The following is a 27,731-nucleotide window of genomic DNA, read 5'->3' as shown; positions in this document are numbered from 1 at the left end:
TCCCATGTTGAGGTTGAATGCTTATGGGTGTGTCTGCACAGAACCAACACATGCCCCCCCTTCTCCTTCTTTTTGTTTTTATTCCCTCCACATTGAACCGCAAAAAATGCACTTCAAATTGTGATTTGAAGAGTCGGCACAAGTGCAGAAACCACACTGTGACTCAGAGTCCCAGGAAGCTCAGGACACACGTTTTTGTTCATTTGCATGTTGAGACGGTTAAACATCTAATTTTCTTTTGTTCATTTGCATGTTGAGACGGTTAAACATCTAATTTTCTGAAGATCTAATCTATTCAACATGACGTCTTATGATGGAGAAAACTACATCAGTGAACATCTGTGGGTCAAAAAACATCTAAAGCTGAAACATGGTTTTTGGACATCTAGGTTACATACAGACAGTCTGAATTATAAGAACACCTTTTTCTGACAGATCACCAAAAACTGATTGAGAACTTTGAAAACGTAGAATTTACAGCTGAGCTGTTGAACTGAATTGCAATAGATTATAGAGGTGTTAAGCTGCCAGTGGGTGTGTAACCAGGGCTGAACTGAAATACTTTTTGGTAACACCCAAAATGTGTCTAGGTTCATCTTTTCTTGTTATTTTTAGGTTCCAAGGTCCCAACTACATGTTAAAAAATTAAATGTAGGGGTGGGAACTGATTAGATTTGAATTATACCAATGCCACTGTCATTATTCTGCTTATCGGTATGATTCTTTATAGATTCCCTGAAAAAACAGAAGGTCTAAACTGGTTTTCAGCGTCAACACAACTGTTTTATTGTCTCTGAGTCAGAACACGGAGTGAGACAAAAAAAAAATGCACGCATGTGATTCCTGTGCAAAATCTTATTTTCCGTCCCTGTGCAGCAAGTGGGAAATAGTTTTGCTGGTTTGGGAGCTGATGGGCGAGTCAAGCTGGCTGAAGCCTGAGAGCTAGCTGTAACAACAGCACACCTGTCATCTAAAAAGAAAAAAATATGCAAGGCATGACTGCGTGGTGCTAATGTTGCTATAACAAGTTATTTACCCTTGCTAACGAACACGTTGCTTGGTTGCTAAGCAGTAGAACTCTTGCAAGTGGCAAAATAAAAGAAACTGATGAGCTTGGAGGCATTCAACTCAGATGGATCGGACAATACCAGAGGATATTTTTAACCTCCCAAATGCTTAGTGAGGTAGTTTTCTATGTCAAACATGTCAAATATGTTGAAAATTTCATGTTCAACTTTCACAGCCACTACCAGCATGAAAAACAGGATTTGAATACCTAAATCATTTCTCAAACGTATACATGAACTAGAAGTGACTGCTAATTGCTGAACACTGCGTTTCGTTGCCTGTCAGTTGCACTTTTCACCCTTCGGTAGTCACTGCATACCTGCCGGATTAAACTATAGTGCAGGTGTAAGGCTTCTCACTCAGTTTCTCTTATCAATCTGAGTTGATGTTTTTATAGAGTGGGATTACTTGCAACTTGTCACGACAAGATACAGACACATTTCCTGAAGAGTATGTTGTATTTGCAGCAGTCACCACTCTTAAGTGTCTGTCACGGGGGTTTCTTCTTAAAGTCAGTTTTTGTTGAGATTGAGATGTTTCATTTGCATCATTTATTTCTATGTTTGAGCATTAACACAAAGTGAATCATCAAACTAAGGCAAAACTTTTGCTCCAGTTGGTCTACACTGGGTGCAGGACATACTTGTGTGGTTGCCAGGCTTCTGCTGTACTGGGGGAGTTTACTAATAAGAAGGCTTTGAGGTGAATTTCTGGTCGTGTGTGTATAATGTTTGTGTGTGAGTTTGTGTGCTTGCCTCCTCCTCAGCACTCGGCTCGGGGCTCTTTATTGGGCTGGACGACTGGCTGAACACCGATGACTGAGACTGCCCGCTGATGCTCTGAAATAAACAACGGATGAAGAGAAAAAGCAGAGACGGTCAGACATAAAATAATAAACCTGAGTCCTTGGACCACTAGACACATAATACATGGCTTTACACATTAAAAAGTCTTTACTGCCTGGGAAAATTAATGGATTGGAACTATTTGCACTTAATTCAAGTGCAAATACTGTTTTCTCCAAAGGAATTTAAGGCGAGCAAATATCCAAATATAAGTACGCAAAGAAGAATTTTCACACTTAAAACAATAAAAAAAAACAAATATGACATTGTTAAAAAGAGTTGAAATACACAAGCAATGACACGGGCCAATATAAAACACCACAAAGGCACGTGTTGTGTCAAAAATGTTAGGGAAATTTATGAGTTTATATACAAGCTAAAATGTATATGCATTGTGCGATCTGTGATTCCTTCTGTTTCAGACTTGCTGTGTTTAGTGTAGGGTAGAGGTAGAAATGAGATTAATTACTGCAGATCTGGTGAAATAGCTGTAAAAAAACATGTTTCCCTGCTAAATTAGCTGAGTGGAGACATTGTAAAGGTAGAGTCCTTTTAAAAATGCATTATGTAAGATGAGACCGCTGACGATCTTAAGTGACACAATGACATCAAATATGGACTCCAGCTGACTGAAAATGCAGACTCAGCTCACTCTAACTGTTTTGTTGTCACAGTTGTAGAGTTGTCTCTTCAGACTTTAGTCCTAAAATGAGGACTTGAGAATTCACTTGACTTGAAAGATAAAAGCAAATACATGTTTTGAAGTTTCGATCTGGTGAAATTCCAGAAATAAATACGATGAGGGACAGGCAGGCCTCTGAGACTTAAATATGGACTTGTATTTTGCTCTTGGAGACCTGCCTTGGATTTTTCATGAATGACTTGAGACTTAACAAAGACTTAAGACCTAAGACCTTTTTGACTAGACTTAAAAATTAGATCTGCACTAGTCTTGGATGACCCAATACTTGATCTTTAACCTAAAAGAGTTCCAGTTGTTTCTGATTCTGCTTTAAATCACCACATGGAAGCACAACAAGACGTCAATGAATGTTACTGTCACAACCTCCAAAGTTCAGATCTGTTTAACATTTGTCTCCTGGTTCTCATCTATACATGATCACACAAAGAAACTCTGAAATGCAGTGTGCCAGTATTAGGTACCAGGTTTGACTTGTACTAAGCTGTCTTTGTCACCAAAGTGATTTCTGGCACAACTCCTGGCTGCTGAATTTTTATTGTAAAGCTCAAATACCAGCACTGAACATACTAAAATAATAGACCTCACAAGTATCAATGGCTGCCAATGAGAACAAAGCAGTCCATAGCAAATACAAAAGTATGTTTTGCCCTGTGCTACATTTTTGCTTTAATCTTTAGAGTGGCACTACTTTCTGATAGTGTGATGGAGGATGTTTGTACTTGTCCTGGTGCTCTGATGTCACTCAGAAGGCATTAACAAAACAAAAAAACAGAATCAGAGCCAATAACAGCCAAAATAAAATTCACGATGTAAGATAAAATGAGTAATGTTTCCAAGAAGAATGCAGCATAAAAGCCAGCAGAATTACAGCACCAGTCTCCTGAATCTTGGAGATTCAGTTGAGATTAGATTGGAGATTCTACACCCTTGATTTGGACTTGTTTTAAAGGATGTGAGACTCCACTGCCTTGTCTTGAATAACTAAACACAACTTCAACCTGTCTTAAATAACTTGAGACCCGACTTGTACTTGGACTTAATTTAGATTAGTCTTGGATAACTTCAAACTTGACTTGACTTTGACTTGTCTCAAATGGCGAGACTTGACTTTGACTTGTCTTAAATAATCTGAGACCTAACTTGGACTTTGAATGTCTATTGTAGATTATACAAAAATAACACAGACTCTCCAACCAATCAGAATAAAGAATTCTCACAGGGCATGGTAGAATTTTCAACAGTTATTGAACTAAATAAATCAGCTGGATTTTGTGTCCCAAGGACGCTGCTGTCTAACCTCTGATCAGTGCAGTCTGATTCAGCAGAGGTGATCCAGAGGTGTAAGAATGTGTTTGTCTTCAAATGTAAGGGTGTGCCATGTCAGCAGAGTCAGAGGGTGTGGCACCACCTTTCTATCAAACATGCCATGAGAATTAATCTCAGAGTGCAGTGACTCAAAGAGCAGACTGAATATGAATTTACAAACCAGGACAACAAGCAGCCAAAAGGAAAATTAAGAGGGAATCCAGACATAGAAAGAAAGAGATCAATAAAGCCAGAGGCTGACAGAAAGAGGAAGGAAATGTTTTTTATCAATGAGGCAGAGGAGAGCAGATATTATTCAGATGTTTTAAGACTACAGCAGAGACAGTGAGTAAACCATCCCATGGGCGAAGGCCAAATCATTCAGGAAGTGATAATTTATCAGAACAGGGAGGGTTTTCTGGTGGGACGAGGCACCTCCATAAAAAAGTAATCAATGAAAAGGAAGCGTCAGATAAAGCGGAAATGTGAGTGAGCTTGTTAACAGGTGACAAATTCTGAGACCTGCAGCACTGTTTGGACTGATCAGTTAATAAGTAAGCCAACTGGCAAAGGGCAGAAACATTAAGAGTTTCACAATCCTTCCATGAATGTGAGCAGATAATACTCACTTCATTACAACACTTCTGGAGGTGAAATGATGGCCAAAACTTCTGAAGACAACACTTCAATTGTGAAAACCATGTACTTTAGTTTAAGTAACCAAAACATTGCATCGTTGAAAGCAAAACAAATTTTTCTATGTAATAAAAAAGCCTAGCGCTGTCAACTGCATGTTTACTGTATAATATATATGGTGTTTAAATAAGCAAGACATTTCCCTAAAAAAACATAGTGATGATGACAGCTAGCTTGACAGCTATAGACAACATCAGTCATGTTAAGGTTTGATGCCTAGCCCTAACCATTGTTAGGGCTAGGCATCAAACTGTTTTGTTCATACAACAGTCCAAACCCCCCCAAACTTTTCTTTCTTCTATCATATATGACACAGAAAAGCATAAAATCCTGACATTTCAGAATCTGGAACCAGCAAATGTTTAGAAAAATGACTGAAACGACTTTTTGATTATCAAAAAAGTTGCTGATTCTGCAATCATTGCAGCTGTATAACAGAGGGCCATATGGCCTTGACAAATCACCAATCAGATAGAAAAGATGCAAACTACTGTTAAGTAAAATATCATTCCTTCACCACTGGCAGCCACAACATCAGCTCAGCCTCCTCCTGTCCATCACATTCACCTACTTATTTCTGATCACAGGCTGTGAAAATTCAAAGCACAGTGTCAGAATTAATAAGTCATCGCTATGTGGTAAACATGCTTACACTGCTTCTGACAGCTGCAAAGTGGATCATTCTGTTTACATGAAGCCTGTCTGGATTGATGCTCGTTTCCAGATATTTATTTGGATGTTCTTGTATCTCTAAGAAAGACCACACACAGCTGATATTTCAGAGACTGGAATGTGTTTTCACAACTGCTCAACAAACTCTGCCCAGTAAAGCAATTTAAGTCGACATTCATGAAGTTTAAACGCTCACGCATCTAGCAAGAAAAAGATCCAATAAGAAAAGGAAGCATTCGTACATAAAAACATGAAAGAGATAAACCAAAAATGTAAAGTACAAACTTTTATTTCTTAAAATAATCAGAATTGACATGAAACTGTGATGTTGTCTTCAAATATCACTGCAAGTTTTTGTTTGTTTGGTTATTCAACTCTTGCATTGGTCAGTATTTATATTTAAGGGTGTGTCACATTCTGCTGAGTACCACAGAAAGTTTTGTTCCAGCCTTCCTGACAATAGCTATGGTTTTAAGGTTTAGTTGGTTAAATTTAATAGATATCACCATGAAGCATCCCCATTGGTTATTTACATTAAGACAATTATTATTTGTATTGCAAGCTTTCTGAAATCATATGTTTAAATGAGGAAATGAGTCATCATCTCATTAAAAACCGGCATACATTTCCAAAACAGAAATTTGAACATTGGATAAAGCCAAAGCCAGGTTCAAAATTCTTGTTGCATTTTGTTGACATATTAGTGTCAAATGTTTTTACAGAGGAATTTGGATATCTCTTTTAATCACTACATAAATCATACTGTCAACAGCCATTAAGAAATAACCATGTTTGCCATGTTTTTAGTAATAACACAGGAGTATAGATAGGAATAAAACTGGAAGGTTTTGGTGTATGTAAGGCTGCTGAAGTGGAGATTTGTGGCTGAGTGTCTTCAAACATTATGGGTGGATACAGAAAAAACATTTGAACTCTCAGATATCACTCTGAAACTTTCCCAGTTGGTTACTTACATTAGTTTTACAAGTTTTCCTAAATATTATCTTTAGCTACGGATACAAATAGACTAAATGTAGTAAAATTAACACCTGAATGTGACCATGCCTGTAATGTCTCGCCTAACAAGCAGGTTGATCAGGAGGAGCAGCTGAACATGGGGGCTCACCTCCATCGTGCTCTGCTGTCGGTACAACGCGTTAGACTCCTGGTTGCTGACACTCAGGTGTTGCAGACCCTGCAGGTACACCGGAGACACCATCTGCTGCATCATAGGCTGCTGCATGACCACGTAAGACTGCTGCTGCACGGCCTGTTGCACCGGGATGTAGGACTGCTGCTGTTGCACCGGGATGTAGGACTGCTGCTGCACGGCCTGTTGCACCGGGATGTAGGACTGCTGCTGCTGCTGCTGCTGCATCGGGACCAGGTACCGTATCGTCTCATAGCCGTTTAGCGCGTACGGCACCGGGGACACAGACTCGGCCGTGGACACGGACCTGGTCGGGGATACCGATCGCGCTGAGATCACCGTGTTGGTCACCGTCTCCGGTGAGGACACTTTCACGGTCCGGTAGGTCGTCGTCTTTTGGCTCGTCTGAAGAGACATCTCGATGGATCGGATGAGCTCAGACCCCCTCCAATAAAACCGACAGAAAAACTAATAGAAAGCTGGAAGTCTCTCAAAGTGGATAAGTCGCTGCGGGATGAAACCACGCAGGTTCCTCTGGATCTTATTCTCTCTGTTGTGTAGAGAGCTGAGCCGCCCCAGTTGAACTTCCTCCTCTGTTGGCCAAACTGGAGAGGAAAGTCCGGTTAGAGGAGTCCGTCCATAGAGAGGGAGCGCAAACTGGGGAGGGAGGCGCTCTGCTCCTCTGTATGCAAATACTGCTGCGTGCACCAGCAGGCGGGAGGGCTCAGAGGGCTGGGAGGAGGTTTTACCTTGGTCGCTTTGACAAAATGAGCTCACAGGTTCAAATGCCTCACGAGTTTGGTGTCTATGTGGAGTGTGTAACTCTATGTCTGTGTGTTTACTCCTCTCACTTTCCTAAGGCATGCAGGTGAATCGCTTAAAATAAAATATAAGTGTCCTGGTCCTTTATTAACGTGATCGCGTGTGTGACACCCCTCCCCTTCACGGCAGGTGAAGCAAAGGTAAGAACCATCAACTGGCTGACGAATGATGAATGTCTCGGCCTCATTCAGGACGGTGACAAGTCCGCATACAGACGGGATTGAACGCTTGGTCTGCTGGTGTGGTCAGAACAACCTGGAGATGATTTATTCATTTCTTGTACTTCTTTATAAAGTGCAACCAGACTCAAATTCAAATTCCTCGCGTGTGTACGCATACCTGGCGAATTAAAGTGATTCTGAATCTGAGTCAGCCGCTAGATGGAGACAAACATCAACTACTGATAAAGTGCCCTGGTACTGAGTACAGGTGTAGTCAAAGTCACACGTCACAACAACCGATACACCTGTTCGGAAAATGAATGATTTTTAACAATGATACAAAGCAGCTGGCATGTAGTAACACGAAGACCTACACAAAGTAGCTATTATTGTTATTATTATTATTATTAGTAGTAGTATTCATTGTCTGCAGCCTTTTGCACAGTTTTTTTTGTAGTTCTATTTTTCATTTCTATATAAAAAATGTATCTTTACTTTTTACACAATTTGTCTTTGCACATGTTTAATTTAACGCAATTTTAATTCTCTGTATGTTCTGTACATATAGCAGCATTGATAATAAAGTTGACTTGAACTTGAATTCTTCTGCACACATTGAATTTTTTTGCACGCTTATTTTATTTTATTTATTTATTTATTGCACTGGTTTAATTTAAATCTAGATTTATCTATTTATGTGTGTCATGCTGCTACTGGACGCTTGAATTTCCCTTGAACGAGTTGTACTGTTTAAATTAATAAATTATGATTGATTATTGACTAACATGACCTTTATGATTATCTTATCTTTGTATAGCTTATGCTGTTTTTATCCATGTTATGTTTTTGTTGTCCAGACACGTGAGCTACCCTGTTCTCGTCACGTGTACTCGTTTTTAAACTGAAGTCTCGCGAGATAACGGTGGTTTACCGTTCCACAGAGAAAGCGTCTTTTATGTGTCGGACACAATAATGGCTGCTGCTACCGGACCGCTCTGCTCTTCTCCCCACGCTCCAGTCGACATAGGACGGTCACCGACGTGTCAGTCGTCGTCTTGAAGCCGCCGTTACCTCCGGTGAGAGAAAATAAAGCTGCCTGCGCTGTCGTCTTTGTGAGATGCCGCTCGGCGTCTTGTCCTTCAGCCCTGACTGGTTCCGTTATCGTTAGCGGGGAGATGCTACAAGCTGCGACCAGACTACAGCTTAAAAACAGACAATTTAACGATTCAGCGCGTCTCTGCCGATGTATGTTAATGTTGAAAGTCGACTTCAGACATTTTTGTGAATGTGTAGCAGCTGTTATTCAATTCGGGATGAGTTCAAATACACCAAGCAGTTCCTGTTTTTACAAACAGTTGTAGGTCTGAGCTCCTCTGTGTCTCCTCCTTACTTACTCCTACATTTATCAACGCCCTGTGAGAAATGCTCATGAATTATATGATTCAGATATAAAGTGAATTCACCATGTATGTCGGTGTAGATTCATACACCATGAATGAAAGGCGTCACACAGTAATAAACCTGTTACATTCACTGTCAGATACCTTCACATGACGGGTGTCTGAAGCGTGTACGTGGCGCTGGCCTTCGTCGTGACACAATTTGGTACATTCATTTGCTGTGAATGTATTATTTATTTTTTATATTAAACGACGTAATGCTCATACAGAGGTCGCTGCTTGTTTAGTTCACCAACGCTAAACAGCAAAACGTCTTGTTTCAGTAATAGTTGTTACCCCTCAGGGATGATGGTGTGTGCATTTAATTGATCTGTTTCTTCTGGAAACATATTGAACGTTTAATAAGACACAGTCTTGTTCAGAAATTATTATTTTTGAAGTGGTGTCTGTGAGTGATGCTGCGTCTTTGATGCTGCTGCTGCAGGTGTTATGTAATCCAGCCTGTCTGCCATCATCCTCTGTGAGTAATCCTGCAGACATCCGCTGGTTATAAAAGGACACAATTTGTCTTTTTCTCCTCTTAGTGCTAACAATATTCTTTTATCTCCACGACTGGATGTTTTATTTTTTTTAAACTTTGTCATATGTGGAGACAACCCGATGAACACAAAAACTGTAACCCTGACAACATTCCCAATGCATCGACTGAGCATTGTTAAAGCCCTCACAATATCGTTGTAAAGGTCCAGCATGTAAGATTTAGGATGATTTATTTGCAAGAATGTATTTCAATATTCATCGATATGTTTTCATTAGTGTATAATCACCCGAACATGAGAATCGTTGTGTTTTTATTGTCTTTAAAAATGAGCCCTTTTAGATCTACAGCACAGGCCGTGTCGGACTGCCTTTTTTTGTACAGTAGCCCAGAACAGACAAACTAAACACTGATCTAGATATGACCTTTTTTATTAAGTTTTTTCCTAAGCCCTTGGAAAAAGGGGGTGAGGCGTGGGAGAGTATTCATTTGGTTGCAATCTGCAACTTCACTGCTAGGTGCCACTAAATCCTACACACTGCTCCTTTAAATAATTTGAGTGAAACTGACCGAAAAATGTGAATTTGTCGAATTTGGAAAACACCTTTTCAGTTTTAGAAAAATATGTTTTATTTTGACAGATGCAGGAGAAACTACAAGGTCCTTCAGTTAAAAACTAATAGTTTAAAAGACAAACTGTAAAAAGAGAGCATGTGATTGGATGAGATCGTCTAACAGTTGACCTTTAACCTTTTCTTTTTCTCCCTAGTTCCTTCCCTGACCTGGCTGCTTACCCATAATGCATTGCCAGAGGATTTTGTGTGTCTCAGACAGACCAACGTAACCAACGTAACCATTCCTGCTGCCACTTCACCGCCCAGTCCGCATCATAGAAACCCAACAGGAAGGTAGAACGTCTTATTTAACTCTATATTTCTTATACATTGCAGCTGTTTTCTGAGGCGTGCACATATTTATTAAAAAAATAATTGTGATTTGCTGCTACAGAGACTCTTTAGCTCTATTGTTTTATGTAAATTATCTCTAAAAGCAGAAACATCTCTCTGCATCTCTTTTTTTTCCAGTTCCTCTCCTGGTTGATCTTGTTCATTGTCTTACTGAAATCATGTCTGGCTCCGGAGACTTACCGGGTGAGTATTTCTTGCAACAGAAGTCATGACTGATTGTTTTGGGTTGGGTCAAACACGACTGATTATAATGATATTTTAAACAATAGCGTGCCCTGTCTTTGTGGCAACCGTTTTCAGGAAGGCGATTTTCCTGTTTCAGCACGACAATGCCTCCTGGTAAAAAGCCAGGTCCAGCAAGTGTTTTTCCAACAGAAACGCTGACTCAGAGCCAGACTTTATCACGTAACATCAGTGTCAACCTCGCTAATGCTCATGTGGCTGAATGGGAGCAAATCTCTGCTGCCAGGTTCCAAAATCTGGTGAAAAGACAGAAACCAGAAGGGGGAAGGCTGTTTGTAGAAGCAGATTAATTTCCATGGATTAAAAGTGTCATGTTCCGCTGTCCACATGCTTTTCGTTCATGAGGTAATGGTTCAGTCTTTACAAGCAAAGCTCGCCTCAGTTTTCTCCCCTCTTTCTGAGACATTGATTTCAGTTGCTAGTCAAAGGATTTTCTCTGAATGTGAACCGGAAGGCAGCGTTCTGAACTGATTAACATGTACAACCCAGGGATTCCACAGATTGTTTCGTCTCTCACACCAGATAAATCCGAGTGGACTGCAATCCCGCACAGTCAGACATTCACACTGTGAGTCACAACGAATCACACAGCTGTAGAAAAAGCTGCATGAAACCGGAGCTTCCTGCGGTAGCAGCCGTTTCACAACCGCAAACCAATGCGTAGTAAAAATGTGTAAACCTACTAATGCAGCATGTCTCTCTACAATATTAATATATACACCACTTCTGCTCTTCAGGTTTGTTCTCTGCTCTGTTGTAGCAGTGCTGTGTGTGGTTACATGCATAATAATGTAATGATTTTCAAGTTTGATATGACAAAACATCCATATTTTTTACATTATGCATGTCTATGAAAACAGTATATGATGTTTACATGCACAAACACAGGAATGGAACTGACTAGCCTAACAGCATGGAGCTGAAGGGTGCGTTGGGAGACTTGTGTTAGGTGGGCCAGTTAATGACTGTCCCATCTAGTGTGTTTGAGTTAATGCCCATAATTTGTCAATACAAGGTTATATCCCATGTAGAAACAATAAATGTTTGAGTATTTGTTCCCTTTTCAGTTCAGTTCTTTAGGTTTTTTTATCATCTATCTCAACCTACATGAGTGTCGTGTTTTAGCCTACCTCGTGTTTTAATGAAGTTTTTTCATCATCTGCGATGTGAAAACACAAATTTCCACAAAGTCAGGGAAAGCATTCTGCTCATAGTTCAGTTATGAAGTACCTGCGCACCACAGAGTGTCTCTCCTGTCAGCAGTGTCAGCTAAAGACAGAGGAGAGGAAGTTTTACCACTGTCTCAGTTCAAAAGTGGTCGAGCTGACTTCACTGAAAAAGGAGAAGCAGAGAGTGAGCGTATTGCAATCTCTGTTTTCCGCTTCCATCACAATTAGCTTTGTAGTTTGTGTTCACAGCCTTCTGCATTGCTCTGTGTACAGTGATGCAGCTAAATAAGCAAAGTACCAGGTGCCAACATCGATTCTACTTATCGGATTCTCTTTTGACTCCTGAGCAGTTTTCTGTGCAGAAGAAAAGTAGGCCTACACAACTGTTTCATTCTCTCTGATGTAGATGTAGAAACAGAGCAGAAAAAGGGGACCTGATGGGTTAGTCGAGTTGGAGATGGCAACAGTGTCCCATCATATGAAAGGGATGAAATGAAAGAATATTTTGTACAGTTTTCATTTTTATTTTGGTCTAGGTTTAGCCTGCCTGCATGGCAAAGATATTTATCCTTGGTAACAGACATGCTTGGTTGGAAAGCAGTGAGTTTGACATCATTGTTTTGCAATGTACAACTGTAAAAAAAATATGCCAGCATCAATAAAAGAATTGATAAACTCTGAGACATAAAATTCTGATGGATTAGACAAGTACCAACCCAATTGTGGATTCCCATCCCCATTGCACTCATGTTAAAGGAGAAGCCTGGTAAAATTTCCTTATTGTCAACAGATTTCATTAAAATTGTTAGTTGCCATGACTTACTTTACATTATTTGAAAAATGCTTTAAAAGATGCCATTCTGCTCCGTCTCCTTAACTGAAAAGCTCAATAGCAGGAAGTGAAGAGAAAGCTGTTGTTTAGTTGTTTTTGTTGTTTGTGTCTGCAGCCATAGAGGGTTCTGGGATGGGCGGGATGAAGCTTCCCATCGGGATGACCCGGCGAGCCCTTAGCTACGACGATAACTTGGAGGCCCCCATGTCCACGCCCCCCCATGACATCAGCATCAACAACCTGTGGAGACGACCAATCATACCGGAGAGGAAGTTCACTCACCTGGCTGAGGTTAGACACACACAGCTGCTTTAATATTAGATTATTCTTATTGTCAGAGGGAGAGTGGGAAACATTGTGACGATGATGTTGACATGTTTTTTCACCACTAGGAAGATGAGAGTGGAGCTGTGAGCCAGCCTACAGTGTTTGACAGCGCCCCTAGCAGATCACCAAGTGTAGTGAAAACCAAAGCCTCCTCCGTCATCATGAATTCTCTCATCACCAGTATGTTTCAACTATTTGCCATCAGTCTTTTTCAAACGTTTTAAAGACCACAGGATTTAAGTGTTGGTGATATTCAAAAGATAGATCTCAACAATTCTTAAAATGATTTCTTCTTCCTCTCAGAGCAAACTCAGGATAGCGTGTACAAGTTTGAGCAGAGGGCGGGGCTTACCGACGCCAGCTACACGCCCCACAAAGGCCTTACCGCCGAGGAGACAAGACACCACCACCGCATTCCTGAATCCCTCCATGTAAGACACACGCTTTAACTTTACAGTTGATCCTCAAACTTCTCCTGCCATGACCATTTTCAGAGTCTGAAAAAAAATCCCTTCCCATAATTTTATTCAATCAGTAACAAATATAGAGGAAGCAACTTATAAAAAAACAATCCAAGTTGATGGTGTCTTTAAAAAGTACTCAAATCGATGCCTTAGAGATCATCTTTTTTTATTCCATACACTTTGCTTTATGATGATGATGATTATGCTAGTAACAGCCAATGTAGCCTCAAGTTTTTTTTTTTTCTCCAGTTTTTAAAATTGTAGTTTTCAGACTAACCCTGAGATTTGACCATCTGGAGCCACAAAAGGGTTAATACAACTTTTTCACACATGTACTCCTCAAGACTTGTAAACAGACTTTGTTGTCTAAAAGCTGCGTGTGTTCCCCTTTTAAAATTTTATGTTGAATGTTGTCTGACAGTTTTATGAAAAACTGATTTCTCTTTTTTTTTCTTTTTTTTTTGTTGCTGTTTAGAAACTGCAGATCCAAAGCATGGAGGCCAGAGAAGAGCGGCAGAACTCCTCCGCCCAGTCCACTCCATCCAACACTCCACACAGCTCCCCAAAACAACAGCGCAGGTACACATCAACACACAAATCTCAGGATCCGTCTACCCTGACCACAAAATGGAATAAATCCTGACAAATCAATCTGCCTTACACACTTATTGTGTGTTTGTATAGGGGCTGGTTCAGTAGTACAGGTTCAGAGGTCAGCCTTAGCTCCTCCAACAGCAGTGTGGACATGGGAGATGCACCAGCAGGGGGAATGGGAGGTGCGGTCGAACGGTGGAGCGTGTTTGGGCCTCGGCCACTCGTCCAGAAGTCGACCTCTGACCTGGGATCAGACTCTACCCCAGCAGGTAAATGACATCACCTCACTGTGCTGCCCGATTTTGCAACAAAAAGTTATTGAACATTGGTTTGTTGTGTGTGAACAAAGCCACAAACGCCCCCTTTCATCTGATGCCCAAAACAGCCACACTTTAATTAATACTCTGTTGTTGTTGTTTTTTTTAGTTTAGTTCATTGGTAGCCAGCCAAAGTCCCACGGGATCTTTCTTTACTAAACAAATAACAACGAAACCAAACTGAAAACAGACACTTAAACAATAAAAGCTCAAATAAATTCCTGTGAACACTTCTTCTGTTTGTTCAGGCATAAACTTGGTGAAAGGTGAGTTAGTTTTTTTGTGTGGGTGTGTGTGTCCCATATAAACAAAAGTTGCATACACAATTTGGGTTAATGGACAAGCAAACGACCTTCAGACTGACGGTAAACACTGACCAAAAGTTTGAGCTGCAAGTCTGTTCACTTGTTGGCTTTTGCTAGTATTTAAGCAGAGGTTTTTTTTTTTGGCATCCGATCATATAAAAGTCAGACAAATTGAGATGACCGACAACTGCTGAGGAGCAACATGTACATCTTCACATGTGGAACGATTCAATCTGTTTGAAAACCATCAAAATCTTTTCTCCAGGATGACTTTAGGTAGGTAATTTAAGAAAGTGATGGAAGTTCGCATGAGTGAAGGAATGACTGCATCATTCACATCATGGCAGTAAACTCGTAATAACCCATCTAGTGTTGTTTTTTTTAGCAACTCTAATATTCATAAATGCAAAGATGTTGACATTTACAGTAGAGGCTGCTGCAATAAAGTGACACACCAACTCTTAACTTAAAGATCGTGTGAGAATACAATATGTTCATAAAATCGATTTTTAGATTTGGAGTTTTGAAAACACACTGCTGCCTTTGAACTAAACAGGAAGATGTAGGATTCAACTTTTTTTTTTTTTTTTAATCTATAATAGTATAATAGTTCTCAAATTTTAAGGTATTCATTGACACAGCCAGATACAATATTGTCAAATGACTGTGAGGAAATGTCCTGTTCCAGCATGCCACGCATGGGGGCTACACAGGGTTAAGCATGTCTTTAGATCCCTGTCAGGATAGTGGTAAATCTTGTGAGGGACATTGACTTCTCTCCCTGATACAGAGCAGCTGCATACTTATGTTTAGGAAAGCAGCCACCGTTCTGATCGTTACTATGGTAACCAATGTCAGATAACCATGTCAGACCACTAAGAGGAAACATATTTCCTTGTTTGTAGACTAATGACAACTTCTAGACAGAGAGTAGACGTGCCACTGTCCTGAGGTCGGTAGACGCTAGCTTCTTCAGGATTGAGCCGACATCATGTCATGACAAATGTATTATTAAATCCTCCGTTCTCTGATGAATGAAATTCTCCACATCAACGACATAATCTAATCAGTTTTATTTTTTTTTAAATAAATAATTAATAAAATGGAAAAATTAAATAGGAAAGTAAATGAATGGCAGCATAAATACAAAGGTAAAACAGAAGTAAATTAAAACAGAAATATGAATTGATGTCACATTTTATAAATTAATGCCTACATTTATTTTTGGTGCATTGTTTTTATTTTTTTAATTTAGATTTGGGCAGTGTTGGTCCTCCATACAGTGCACACACAGTGTGAACAGTCCAGTAATATGTGATGTGCCAAATGAAAGAGTGCAATATCAGGTACATTAAAATATAGTGTTTACTGGCTGGATAGCTGAAAGACAGCTTTAAAGCCGCTTTAACAGACTGTAAAACAAATCATCTACAGTAGAGGTAAAAGTCTGATAAATGCAGTCAGATGTCTGATATTAAAAAAATTTGTTTGTTTTTGTTGTTATTTAAATCAAAATATGAAAACTAATTTTCTTGCCTTGCTTCCTTCTTTCTTCCATGTCTTGTCTTCCTGTCTTTCCAGCAGGCTTTGCGCTGCAGGCATACCGCGGTGCCCAGAAGCCGACCCCCATGGAGGTAATGAAGTCACAGGCCACGCGTCTTGCAGAGAACCCTGCCGCTCAGGCGGCGGCCCCTCCCAAAATGGAGATCCCGACAGTGGAGGGTCGACGTCAGGGAGCGCGACCACACAAGCTCAAACCCAGAGACATGAACATCCTGACACCCTCTGGCTTCTAAGAAGACACATGACATCAAAGCTGCACGTTACTCGGAGGCTGAAGGTCCCATGAAATAAAAACTTCTCTCACACACACTGTCACACACACTGCATGTGTTAAAGGTCCATCTCATTCATTTTTAAGTCAGAATCTCGTTCATATGTGAGCATTTCTTGCTCCTGGGTTATATTTCCGTCTAATAATGTGATCGTAGAATTTGGGGGCAAGTTCTATGATCATCTGTTTATTACAACTTGGGTCTATTTTTTATAGTTTTGTACATTGTCACCGTTCTCATTCATGTGCAGATCAATAACACGAACATCTGCAATAGGTCATAAACAGAAGCCCAAGTTGGATAAACTTATTTAGAGGAGAGAATAAAGTCAAACACCCAAAACTACCCAAATTTTTAAAAAAACCCTCACATCTTCCAGACAGACTTCCTGCTTCCTTCTGTTATTAATGGTTAATGAAGGACTATTACTAATACATTTCAGGTGTGCTAGCTTTCAGTTTTTTTAGCAAATGAAGTGGATTAGCTAATCTGGCTAAATTGTAGTCTTGTTTACAATCTGTATGGTCCTCTGATCCTTTATTCGTGGGCTTACTTTGTGTCATCATGTTCCCACATCTCAAATTACTCCACTGGTTAAAACCATAAAAATAAGACCAAAGCTGTGTTGTGGAATTATACTTTTAAGCTAACTGTCGTAAGCAGCAAATGCACAGGTTTGAAGCATCATCAGTTATTTCTACATTTCTCTACTCTCTGGCCTTTGTGCTGTTACATTTTCCTCATTCATGTCTTTCCACAGTAACTCCTCAGTCTGTTTTGGAGTCGAGCAGCTATTCTCAACATTCATTTTGTCATCATTTTCACGTCAAAGAAAAAAAACATGTGATCATAAAGTCATTTCATGGGGCCTTTTTAACAGCAACTCCAACATTCAGATAACCACTCTACTGTCCACCGTCTTCACCATTTAAACAATTGTGCATAAAAAGAAATCTTTTCCATCTGTGACGATTTTGAGGCATTTACTATGTTACTTGGCTGCTAAATCACATGCCAATCCTTCACCCTATTAACTGTTACATCTAGCTGCAGCATGCTGACATGAACACAGGCTCAAATCAACAAACTGAGGATGAATGGGTCCAGCTGATGATGGTGATCCTTGTTTGAAATGATTCCATGTAAATGCACTTTAATCCCCCATTCTTCCTGCCACAGACACGAGCTCTATTATCTGTCCTGCAGGATGCAAAATAATGCAAGAAAACTTCCTCTGCTTTAGCGTTTGTCACTTCACGCCTTTCTCTAAAAAAAAAAATAGTCTTTTTAAAAGGGGCATTTCACTAAGCAGGGTGGGAAGAATATACCTATTAATCCCTTAAGTATAGTTAATATACAAATCAAGCCAATAGAACATAAAAATCCATTTAAAAAAAATGTGTCTCAGGAAATTTTGGAAAATTGGCAGGCTCCTGCTCACTGAAACGTTCCACTATTTGTTTTGTGTTACTTTTTTTCTCGATGTTTAACATATAGATTAAGATTTTTTTTATCGTCTACTGTAGCAACAGATTTAGTTCCTTTGGGATCTGAAGAGAAAAAAAATGCCCCCCCTCCGTGTGTGTATGTATGTATATATAGAAATCATAGTTACATATGACCAGGACTAACAGACTGACATGCTCCAATGTTTCTGAGGTTCAGTTTTTACTGGATTCAAAACAAGAAAAGTTAAAAGAACAGAAAGGATAAAAGTTTAAAGTTTTCAGTGTGTGACTGTTTTTTTTTGTTTTTGTTTTTGTTTTTTTACCAGTGGTCAAACCTGAAGGATTCCTGTTTGTGTTTCTGATGAATTTTGGTGTATTAACTGTTGACTGAATCGACAGCTGATGTGCACACTGGCCACATCCTACAGAAACCTTGTGTCACTCAGAAAAAGTGAGCTTTTCACTTGACTGATATACAGTTTTATTTTAGAAACTGTGGCTGTTTGTTTTGCTTCAGAGGTGTTGAACATTTCTACAGTGCTTGCTTACTGCTAATAAATATCCTTTCACACAAGATTCCTGCGAGATGAAGAGGAAGTGTACAAATCTTCCAACCGTTTAATGAGCGCCATCACCTGTTAAATTAAATGTAGCATTTATTAAATGTTATTTGCACTTTTATTTTTAAGTGGAAAAACTGTTTGCTGGTAATAGGTACCATGCGTAATGTGACACAGCAGTGGAGTCTGTTTTTATGGAGTAAACATTTCAAATCTGTCATTTGCCACCTGTAACTCCGCTGTGGTGTCAGTCAGATGTTGTCAGTTTCCTTTTCATCATTTCAGGAAATCACACTCTGCTGCCAGCAGATGTAAATATTAAATGAATATGACTGTTTTGTTAAGTTTCATAGTTTGTGTTCACAAGTGCTCTGTGTTTAAAGTGACGCTGTTCCCTTTAAATCTCTCCCTGACTGAAGTATCACATCTGTATGGTAGTGTGGCTCAATAGTACAGACTGACTGAATTATTAGTATGTTTATCTGTTCACTATTTTTTTCCAGTTGATGTTAACAGACCTCCTTGATTTATACAGTCTCTGTACTGTTTGGTTTATTTTTATTTGCCAGAAGTTCAGAATTTGAGAATAAATGGTAATTCTCATCAAAAAAGTGTTAGTGCTTTATTATTTTGGCGTTGTTTCCCAACAGATCTCAAATGACCGCTCTGCTGTTTTCTTCCATTGAGGTTGACAGTTTAAGTTGAACTATTTATTGTCATAAATATTCTATGTAGTAATTTATTTCAGCCTCTAGAGAGCATCAGTTCACCATCCAGTAGTAACGGCCATTCACTACAAATAAAGTTTTATAACTAGGTTCAGGAACAAAGACTACGCCTTGAACTCGCAAGACTTGTTTCTCAGTTTCAAGTACTTATACACTTTCTGTTCACTCCCTCTTTGAGTTTTCACCCACCCCAAACCCACCTTTTCTTCTTCTTTTGTCCACCTCTCCATTTTCTTTTCTCTCTTTCAAATACAAGAACCATGGAGCTCTAATCTGTAGAGCGACAAAGGCTTTCCACTCAGATTTTCAACTTCCTACTGCTTCCCTTCTGTCTTCCCAATACTAGCTGACACCAGTCAATCCCTAAACTCCTCCAATCCATCATCGACCCTGATTTTCCCTCTCATCCCTAACCCCTCGATCCCTCGACTCTCATCCCTTACCCTCCAACCACCTATCCTTTATCCCTCATGCCCTTCACTCCTACAGTACATCATCTCAGTTCACCTTTATCCACAATATGCAGTAAATGGCTAAATTTAAATGCATATTTGTGTGGTCTTTCTTAATGAACAGGTTTATCTAAAAAAGCCACACTGGTGCATATCTTAAAGTAAACCAGATTTCTTCAGTAATATAATTTGATTCATATTGTTTTATTTCCAACATGTCAAAGACAACAAGACATGATGCTGCCCAATGGAGTCTATACATTGGTGGCAGTTAAGAAGAGATGAAAAGAACTGGCTGAAGATCAGGGTGGATGTGGTGTGGACTGGGGCTTTTAATGAGCTTAATGGAAGGAAACCTGTGCATTAGAGGTGAATGGGGTGGATGGGGGTCGCCACTTTGCACTAAAATAGGGGCTTACAGCAGCAGAGAAAGGAACAATTGACAGTAATGATATGATTGGTTTAAGAAAGATCATGGCAAATCTGGTCCACAGTCAGCCGATTGAGTTGGAAGCCTAAAGAAAAAAAATTTCTTCTTGGTTGAACTTTCGCTAAGTTTCATTAGATGACTGCTTAATATAAGAAGGAACTGTTAAATTACTTGCAGAACATGTGAAATATGTAAAGACCTGTTTTTACAGTGTCTGCTACTTTAATTAAATTAATCTGGCAATTCTTCGACACCTTAGGGTTGCCTGAATTCAAATGCAAAGGGTTGTTATTTCCAATTTGATAGAAGAAACCTCAAAACTTCACTACTTCGACATCTGGAGGATGTATTGCCATCCCATCTTGTCATAATTTTTAAATCTGAGAGTGACCCTTGTGTCGAATGGGAATCTGTGTTTCGTTTTTTTAATTTTATCATAGCCAAAATGGGACACACTTGTTCGACTGTCTTGGGAGACAAATCTGAAAGAGTCTAAGCAATACCCAGTAACTGTGATATGATTGTCAGGAAATTGGGGGTGGGTAAGGTGGGAGGTAGCGAATATTCCAAAACAACATGACATGGATTCAAATAAGGCAAAGACCAGCATTAGTGTTCCCTGTGTTATGTGGAAAAGATGGACTAACTAAGCTGGAAATTTGGCATCATGCACTCACAACGCAAATCACAGTTCTCCAGTCACTTTCACACTGGAATAACCTTGGAAATCTCATCTGATCAGCTGTGTGGGTTGTGAACCCACATATCAACATGGCAAAAGTCTTAAGTGGTAGCAGTACAGCAGTTTTGACACATTTAAAGTCTGGATAAGCTTTTAGTTTCCAGCACTCTTCTCGATCTTTGTCGTTCAGGAACAATTCAGAATGGAGATTAGTTTCTCAAAGGAGACCTAGGTTTACGATGATTAATACCCAACCTCAAGCTTCCTGGAAAGACACAGTTTGGTTACTGGTTTGCATGAAACAGAAAGACACTTAAGAGTTTTCATCTGTTGCTCCAGTAAACCTTTTCAACAGTTCCTTGATGGGCAAGTCCAGACTCTGTGTAGGTGAAGAAGCTCGTTCAAATGTTCTTGCCATCTTCTGGACGCCAACTGGTTTGAATGATACACAACTGTGTAATTACTTCTTTTTTTATGACTGTCTTCAGGATTAGACAATAACTCGTTAAACTTCTTGCCCTGACTGTTTTCTTTCAGGGTTTGATGCCTTCACGGTCTGCTCAGAAGAGTTGGATCTCCGGTGGACATCATCTTTTTCCACTTCCTCTTTTATGCTTTTTATCCATCCATCCCTTTCAACAAGCTGAGCAACAAATCTATCTATTCCCTTTAAAGAATTGCTCCACCTTTCCCTTTTTGTCCATCTTCAGAGACTTTCTCCCGATCTTCCTCCTTCATCTCTTCCTCTTCTTCTGAACTCTCCATACATCTGGAAGAACATCTCCATCTCCCTCTGCAGCGTGGAATTTCGGAAGTCTGCATCGGCTTTGGCTCGCTCCATGTTGCGAATCTTGATCTCAGCAACACTTTGGCTACGCTTCTGCTGCTCCAGACTGGCCCGCAGTACTGCAACCTGACGCTCGAGGACATCATTACAGCGTTCCAACCTGTAGTACGCAAACATGTACATACACAGCCTTACAAAACAAACACTTTTAAAGCACTTGTGAAAAATATTGAAATGAACGCTACTTTGAGTATTTATTTATGTTTCATAATTTTAGAAGTTTATGATATACATTTCTAGAGCTTATATTGATTTTGGCTACTAATTATAACTTTTTAATTTCCCAAAACTGTCAATAAGAAGCCAATTGTCCTGCTGTCTCACCTCTGAATCCTTGCCTGGTACTCAGCCTTCTGCTGTGCCATCTGCTGTCGCAGCTCGGCCAGGAGTGAGTGAGCGTCCCTGGCCTGTGACTGAGGCTCAGGCTCCTGGAGGTCTGGAGGACCAGAGGGGAGGAAGACCTCAGAGCTGCCCGTACTCAGAGGACTGTCACTGAGTACAGAACCGGAGGCTGGGGAGTTAGGGTGGTGGATGTCATCGTCATCATTGTCATTGTTGTTGTCTTCATGTTCGTCATCATGATTGTTTTCCTCTTCAGCTACCACACTTGAAGGTAATCTTTTCAGTCTCTTTGGTGACATGTCAGGACTAATCGCACACACAGCATCAGCACTCTCATCCAGTGGTAGAATATCACAGGAAGACCATGAAGAGGAGGAGTCCCTTGTCTGCCTTGCTTCTTCTAGCTCCCCCTCTTCTTCACAATTTCCAGCATGGCTTTCAGGATCATTGGTTTCAAGATGTTCACCAGTGATATCCTCCATCCTCTGACCTAGAGACACTCTGTCCAGGTTGTCATAGGCAGAAAGGGCGCTATCTTCATGAGCATCACTGCTGCCCCCACTCGCATTTTCTGGCACTGCACCTTCCTCTGCAGCACCAGAGTTCCAATATCCAGCACCTGACTCTCTCGGACCTGGCCAGGCCTTTCCCCAGCCCATGAGAACCGGTTTGGGTTTGGAGCAGTCTGATAGTGGATCTTGTAGCTGGAGACTGGTTGAAGAGGCTTGAATATTTGCAGGGAATGGTCCTTGGCCAGCATGGTGCTGGTGATAATCTATATTGGCTTGGCCAGAGTGGTGTTGAATTGGCTGACTGGAAGAGGGCAGGGGGTAGAAGCAGTTCTCTGGGTGGGAGGAGGTGTAGCGATGGCCGAGATGTCTCTTCTGACCAGAGGATAAGTCAGATTTGGCAGCAGCAGAATAGATACAGCTACAGAAAGCAATGAAAGAGAAGTTAGACTTTCAAGATGATCCTCTCAGAGACTGTTTTACACCCTAAATAATTAGAAAGTACCACACTACAACAGTATGTGATACAGTGATGTAAGGTAGTGTTGAGTATTAAGGACAGATGAATGTGAGATGAATTGTGTCCTTGTCTCTTTTCCCGCTGTGTGATTAGTGCGGCTTGGGGTTTACCTGTTTTGGTGGGCACCCAGATAGAATGTGAGTCTGTGAGATGTTTGTATGGTGAAGTTTTGTTAGCGTGGGTCTGTTGTACCTGGGGTCCTGTGAGTCCGTGGCAGGTTGTCCTGCCTCTCTGGAGCGTTCTGCAATGAGAGGCAGAGACAGCTGGCGGAGGCAGGGTGACGGGTGGAGATGAGGATGCCTCAGAGCACTTGGTGATGCTCGTGAACCTCCAGGTGGACGGACAGAGATAGATGGGGGGACTTTGGCAAATAGAGATTCATGCTCTCTGATTAGCTCCAACATCAGCACCTGGACTAGTGCTGCACCTAGGACACGGATAGAGAGACTTTTGGTTCTTTTAAGATTTTACACTAGAAAATAGAAACCAAAACAGTGTTTTTATTGCCACCCATGAGTTTCTGAGGGTAATTTTTGATTAAGCTAGATAATACGGATTTGATTACAGCAAGCTGTGTACTATTTTTATACCAAAATAATGCACACATGAAGAATCATAAAATGCAGGGTAACATTCTTTCCCATTGCCAGTAGATGTAAACTACTGCAGAGTCATTTGACCTCAGAATAAATGTCTGTGTAAGTGTTTAAATGGGTTGCAATGGAGACCCAGTTTCATTGTCCAAAAAATGTCCAGAGTCTATATTCCAAATGCTGACATTTTATGGCACACTTATAACACTGTGTTTCCAATCTCACTCAAATGCACTTAATATTGTTCTAATCAGGAGACATAAAGACTTAAAATCAGTATACTATAGAAGAATTTATGTCAGTACATCTTTCAAAAATATTTTGATAGAATACATTTCTGTTGGTAGAAAAATTTGAATCCATGTTACTAAACAACCTGTTGTCTACATGCTATATCACAGGTTGTGTCATTTTTTGTCAACACACCATAATTTTGAAACAAAAAACAACAATTCATCATTCATATGCTGCCAGTTTGTCTGTCTACCTCCCACGATGCTTTGTGGGTCTTCAGCTTTGGCTCGGAGGATGTTTGGCCCGAACACAGTGGCCAAGTTCTGGCCACTCATCTTGTTACTACTGGAGTAACTCTGGACCTCATTTAGAAACCTGCACACACACACATAAAGCATTTGATGAGTATTCCTACAAATTCACAATTTTTTGGCTAAAAAAAACATTTACTTATAACTGAATGGTGAGAAGAAACTGCATGTTTGAGTTATGTTGAGTTCTGCAGTAAATTTCTAATCAATCACGTTGATGGTGTGCTGATCAAAGAAAATAGATGATGCACGATGCAACTGTGTGTTCAGTCAAGACATCAGTCTTGAAGTGTCAATTTAATAATTTTTAATATTTCATAATTCAAGACAAATACTTGAATGAAAACCTGGTCACAGAGTGTCTAAATAACAAGGTAGGAGGAGTCTTACTGGCAGATAAAGTTGAGTAGGTTGAAGTTTGCAACTGGCAACTCCCGAAGAAGATTCCTCAACTCCCCCAAACCCTGATATAGAGGAAGAAGTGGAAGAAGAAGAGGATGTGATGATGGAAGTCAGGAAGGAGTAAAGACGCAAGGTGGGGGGTGATAGAGAGGGTGATAAGTTGCTCTTTAACAAATTCCTTGTTTGCAGTGTAGGGATCTGCAGTTACCAGTGTGCGGTCACTCAACAGCTTCTGACCACAGAGCAGGAATTCCTGGTAGCGGCTGTAAGGAACCAGTGGCTCTGGCAGTTGTCTGAGGTAGAGCTTCAGCAGTGATGCCACCGTGTGGACGTCTGTGCTGCTGCAGACAAAACATAAAGCGAGCTAACCTTTTTCACAAAATCCTGAAGGACATATGATCAGAAAAGAGTACAGACACAAAGCAACAAAAGAGGGATTATACCTGTCAAAGGATGGTCTCTCTCCTGCATCAAAAGCCTCCTGGAGCTCTTTCACCAGACTGGCCTGTCCCGACTGGCGAAACAAGCCCACTTCATGCAGGCCACGTTCCCGGATGAATGTCACACACTGCTCCACCACCAGAGGAACCAAACGGACCCCATAACGTCGCTCATACAACACTGTCTCCTCCAAACTCTGACCAAAGACCCCTGCAAGGGAAGAAGACGTTCATGAGATTCTTAACTTGTAATGTGGTTAGGACCGTCTTGTCACCAAACAGTTGCCCACTTAAACACCCATCAGACGCAGAGCAACATTAGCATACATAAAGACACATTAGTTGTAAACACACCTTTCTAAACACAGTGTTCGTGTACCTGTGAAAGGGATCCAGACTCCCTTGTTGAGGCTCTTCAGCCACTCGTCACCCTGACCGGCGCTGTTAGATAGGAAGAAATACGAGCCAGGACTGGCCAACACATCTCTGTTACCTGTATGTACGCAAACATGGCTGTTCTTAGGATGCTTGTCCAAGTAAAGTCAAGTTTTTATAATCAATGCAAGTCTATCACCTCCAACCATTAATGACTCAGTGCTTCAAGGGCATTCAAAATGTGTGTAATACTACTATTTTCTGATACACCAAACTGGTGAGTATTAAAATTGATGCAGCAGAACCAGAGACATTGCTTTTTATTTTATTGCATAGAGCCTACATTACCTTCCATGACCATGTGTTACATTAGTAGCAGCTAACCTCGAGCTGCTTTCAAACATTAATAAGGAACGGTGAATAGAAGCCTTCTTTCTGCGCATCCCCAGATTGTTTCATTTTCAAACTTCTTCACGCAAATCAACTTGGGGCAATTTATTAGACCACAAAATCTTTAACATTATTGAAGTCTTTGAACTCCTCAGTTAGACAGACACAAGACCTACTTAGTTGGCCTTTACTACCCAACTCCGATTGGAATATTAATCCCGTCTAAATAGGCCTTAAAAACTGACAGCAAAGTTGTGCCTCAACAAAGAACAAAAAAATACCATGGAAAGACTTGTTACCATGTCAAACAACCCCAACTATGAACCACAATTAACACACTACACATTCTCTCCTCTAACCCATCTCCCTATCTTCATCGCTTATGGTGCTTGGTCTCATGAAGACACTGTCCTCTCTTCTACCCATGTCCCATTATCTTCCACTATATATGTCCTTCTCAAAGTCAAAAGGGTGTGTGTGTATAAAGCTAATACGTGCACACACAATGTCACCTCAGATAGAAGGCTAAAGATCCTGAGTCAGCATTTAAAAGAAGTCACTTAAGGGCAACACACACAGCTAGAGTTCTGGAGGGATTAGCAACTAATATGTTGATGGCATGTGTATGTGTGACTCACCTTTATGGCCTGTACTGTCATGTTTCCAGGACTTGAAGCAGCTGAGTCCCATGCTGCAGCACTCCTCCTCCAGTTGGTACAATAATGGTTTTAGACACTTAGTAACAACAATACGATGGGTTTTGTTGCAGAACTGTGAAGGTTTAGATGGTAAGACAGCAGCTGTGCATAAACTGACCACCCAGACTCGTTGTTTTAGCTAAAAGAACTAGTGTAAAGCTCTTGGTTTTAAACGTCCTGGTAGATGTATGGTGATAAAGAGTTGGTCCTGAGGGGAAACAAGTGCCTTAAAAAAATGTTCTTGGTGGATATGGAACCTGTTTCACCTTGAGGAATTGATTCAAATGGTGGATCGATGTACAGATCCAGGTTTCTGGTTGATATTGAACTTAAAAGTGTTTGGTGCATTAAGTGCCTTAATAAGAGATTTCAGTTGAATAATCGGGCTTGTACGAAAGTGGATTTAAAAGCTTTTAGGGTGGGAGAGGGGGAGGGGGTAAATATTTAAACCTTAGAGGTTCTTTTTTATACAGTTCCTGGTGGGTATTTAACATAAAAATACAGTATCATGTAGGAAATTCAACCTTAAAAGAAGATTTTCAAATCGATACTGATATATATTAGAGAGGTTTTAGGTGATACTTTTAGAGAATATAGGACCCAAATTTGGATTTCCATTTGAAATTTCTAACCTTGCAGAGAGGTTCCTGGTGTTTATGCTAACTTCAAGTTAGCCTAGAAGAACATAAAGCTTTGAAGAAAGGATTGTGGTAAAGATCCAGAACTTTTCCTATCGTTAAAGGCTCGCCTTTAATATATGATAATAAGAGAAATTTCCTGTGGATGTAAGGATTTTACCATCAAGGGGAAAGGTATCTGATGAGTACAGAGCCCTAAAAGAAGATCTTTGGAAGAAGAAGAAAGAAGTTCTGGTTGACGGTATAGGACCTTCAATAAAGATTCTTGGTGTATCTGCCTTTAAGAGTCCCTGTTGAATATGGTGTCACAGAGAGAGAAAAGTCCCAGAATGTTGCAACCTTGCCCAACTCAACAAACAGACTACTCTTCTCAAACTCTTCTTTAAATGTTTTTCCCTGCTCTCCTTGGAAGTCTCCATTGCCCTTGGATACACAGTCAACATTTTCCAGTATGTAGTTTTTCCAGCCTCCTCCTCACAGAAGCCATCTCTCCAAATGCCCCACAAACTTCAAAACGTGAGAAAATGATGTCAACATACATGTGCAGTGATGCTTATAACGAGCCACACAGCCCTCAAAATGTTGCAGGTGGTTCCTAAATAGGATGCATCGATTCCTCTTGGCAGAACTTCTCTTAAACATCAGCCTGTAGCACAAAGGATTTCGAATAATTTAGGATGCATTTGTCCACATCCAGAATCCCTCTGACACCAAGTCT

At 40.4% G+C, this 27,731-nt stretch overlaps 3 protein-coding genes across 5 annotated transcripts in view; 1 reads left to right on the top strand and 2 right to left on the bottom strand.

Moving 5' to 3' along the window:
- pof1b (POF1B actin binding protein) overlaps positions 1 to 7,140 on the bottom strand; it is a 30,801-nt gene extending 23,661 nt beyond the window's left edge. For both annotated transcript variants that reach the window (XM_010737374.3, XM_010737382.3), the window contains exons 1-2: positions 6,416 to 7,140; positions 1,824 to 1,907 (exon numbers count right to left, since the gene is read on the bottom strand). In XM_010737374.3, coding sequence (XP_010735676.3) covers positions 1,824 to 1,907; positions 6,416 to 6,856 — 525 coding nt within the window. In that variant the 5' untranslated portion in view covers positions 6,857 to 7,140. The remainder of the gene's footprint in view (positions 1 to 1,823; positions 1,908 to 6,415) is intronic.
- Positions 7,141 to 8,341: 1,201 nt separating this feature from the next.
- LOC104924140 (putative monooxygenase p33MONOX) lies at positions 8,342 to 17,912 on the top strand. 2 transcript variants are annotated; one of them, XM_010737408.3, is made up of 9 exons: positions 8,342 to 8,498; positions 10,130 to 10,268; positions 10,446 to 10,511; positions 12,688 to 12,863; positions 12,965 to 13,079; positions 13,203 to 13,330; positions 13,839 to 13,942; positions 14,048 to 14,226; positions 16,164 to 17,912. In XM_010737408.3, the coding sequence occupies exons 3-9, from the start codon at positions 10,487 to 10,489 to the stop codon at positions 16,373 to 16,375; spliced, it is 939 nt and encodes a 312-aa protein (XP_010735710.1). In that variant the 5' UTR covers positions 8,342 to 8,498; positions 10,130 to 10,268; positions 10,446 to 10,486; the 3' UTR covers positions 16,376 to 17,912. The 2 variants fall into 2 exon arrangements, with proteins under 2 accessions (XP_010735710.1, XP_010735693.1); XM_010737391.3 differs by having other exon boundaries at positions 8,343 to 8,498; positions 16,161 to 17,912.
- Positions 17,913 to 20,994: 3,082 nt separating this feature from the next.
- LOC104924389 (rho GTPase-activating protein 24) lies at positions 20,995 to 26,478 on the bottom strand. Its single transcript, XM_027278122.1, has 9 exons — positions 26,316 to 26,478; positions 25,292 to 25,405; positions 24,916 to 25,123; positions 24,681 to 24,813; positions 24,461 to 24,534; positions 24,013 to 24,134; positions 23,125 to 23,359; positions 21,886 to 22,833; positions 20,995 to 21,661 (listed from the first exon to the last, which is right to left on the bottom strand). Exons 1-9 carry the CDS (start codon positions 26,365 to 26,367, stop codon positions 21,421 to 21,423), a joined length of 2,127 nt encoding a protein of 708 aa, XP_027133923.1. The 5' UTR covers positions 26,368 to 26,478; the 3' UTR covers positions 20,995 to 21,420.
- Between the last annotated feature and the right edge of the window lie 1,253 nt (positions 26,479 to 27,731).

Source organism: Larimichthys crocea, chromosome III, assembly GCF_000972845.2.
Source record: "Larimichthys crocea isolate SSNF chromosome III, L_crocea_2.0, whole genome shotgun sequence".
Lineage (NCBI taxonomy): Eukaryota > Metazoa > Chordata > Actinopteri > Sciaenidae > Larimichthys > Larimichthys crocea.
Note: the sequence above shows the minus strand (reverse complement) of the source record. Positions and strands in the feature narration are given on the sequence as shown.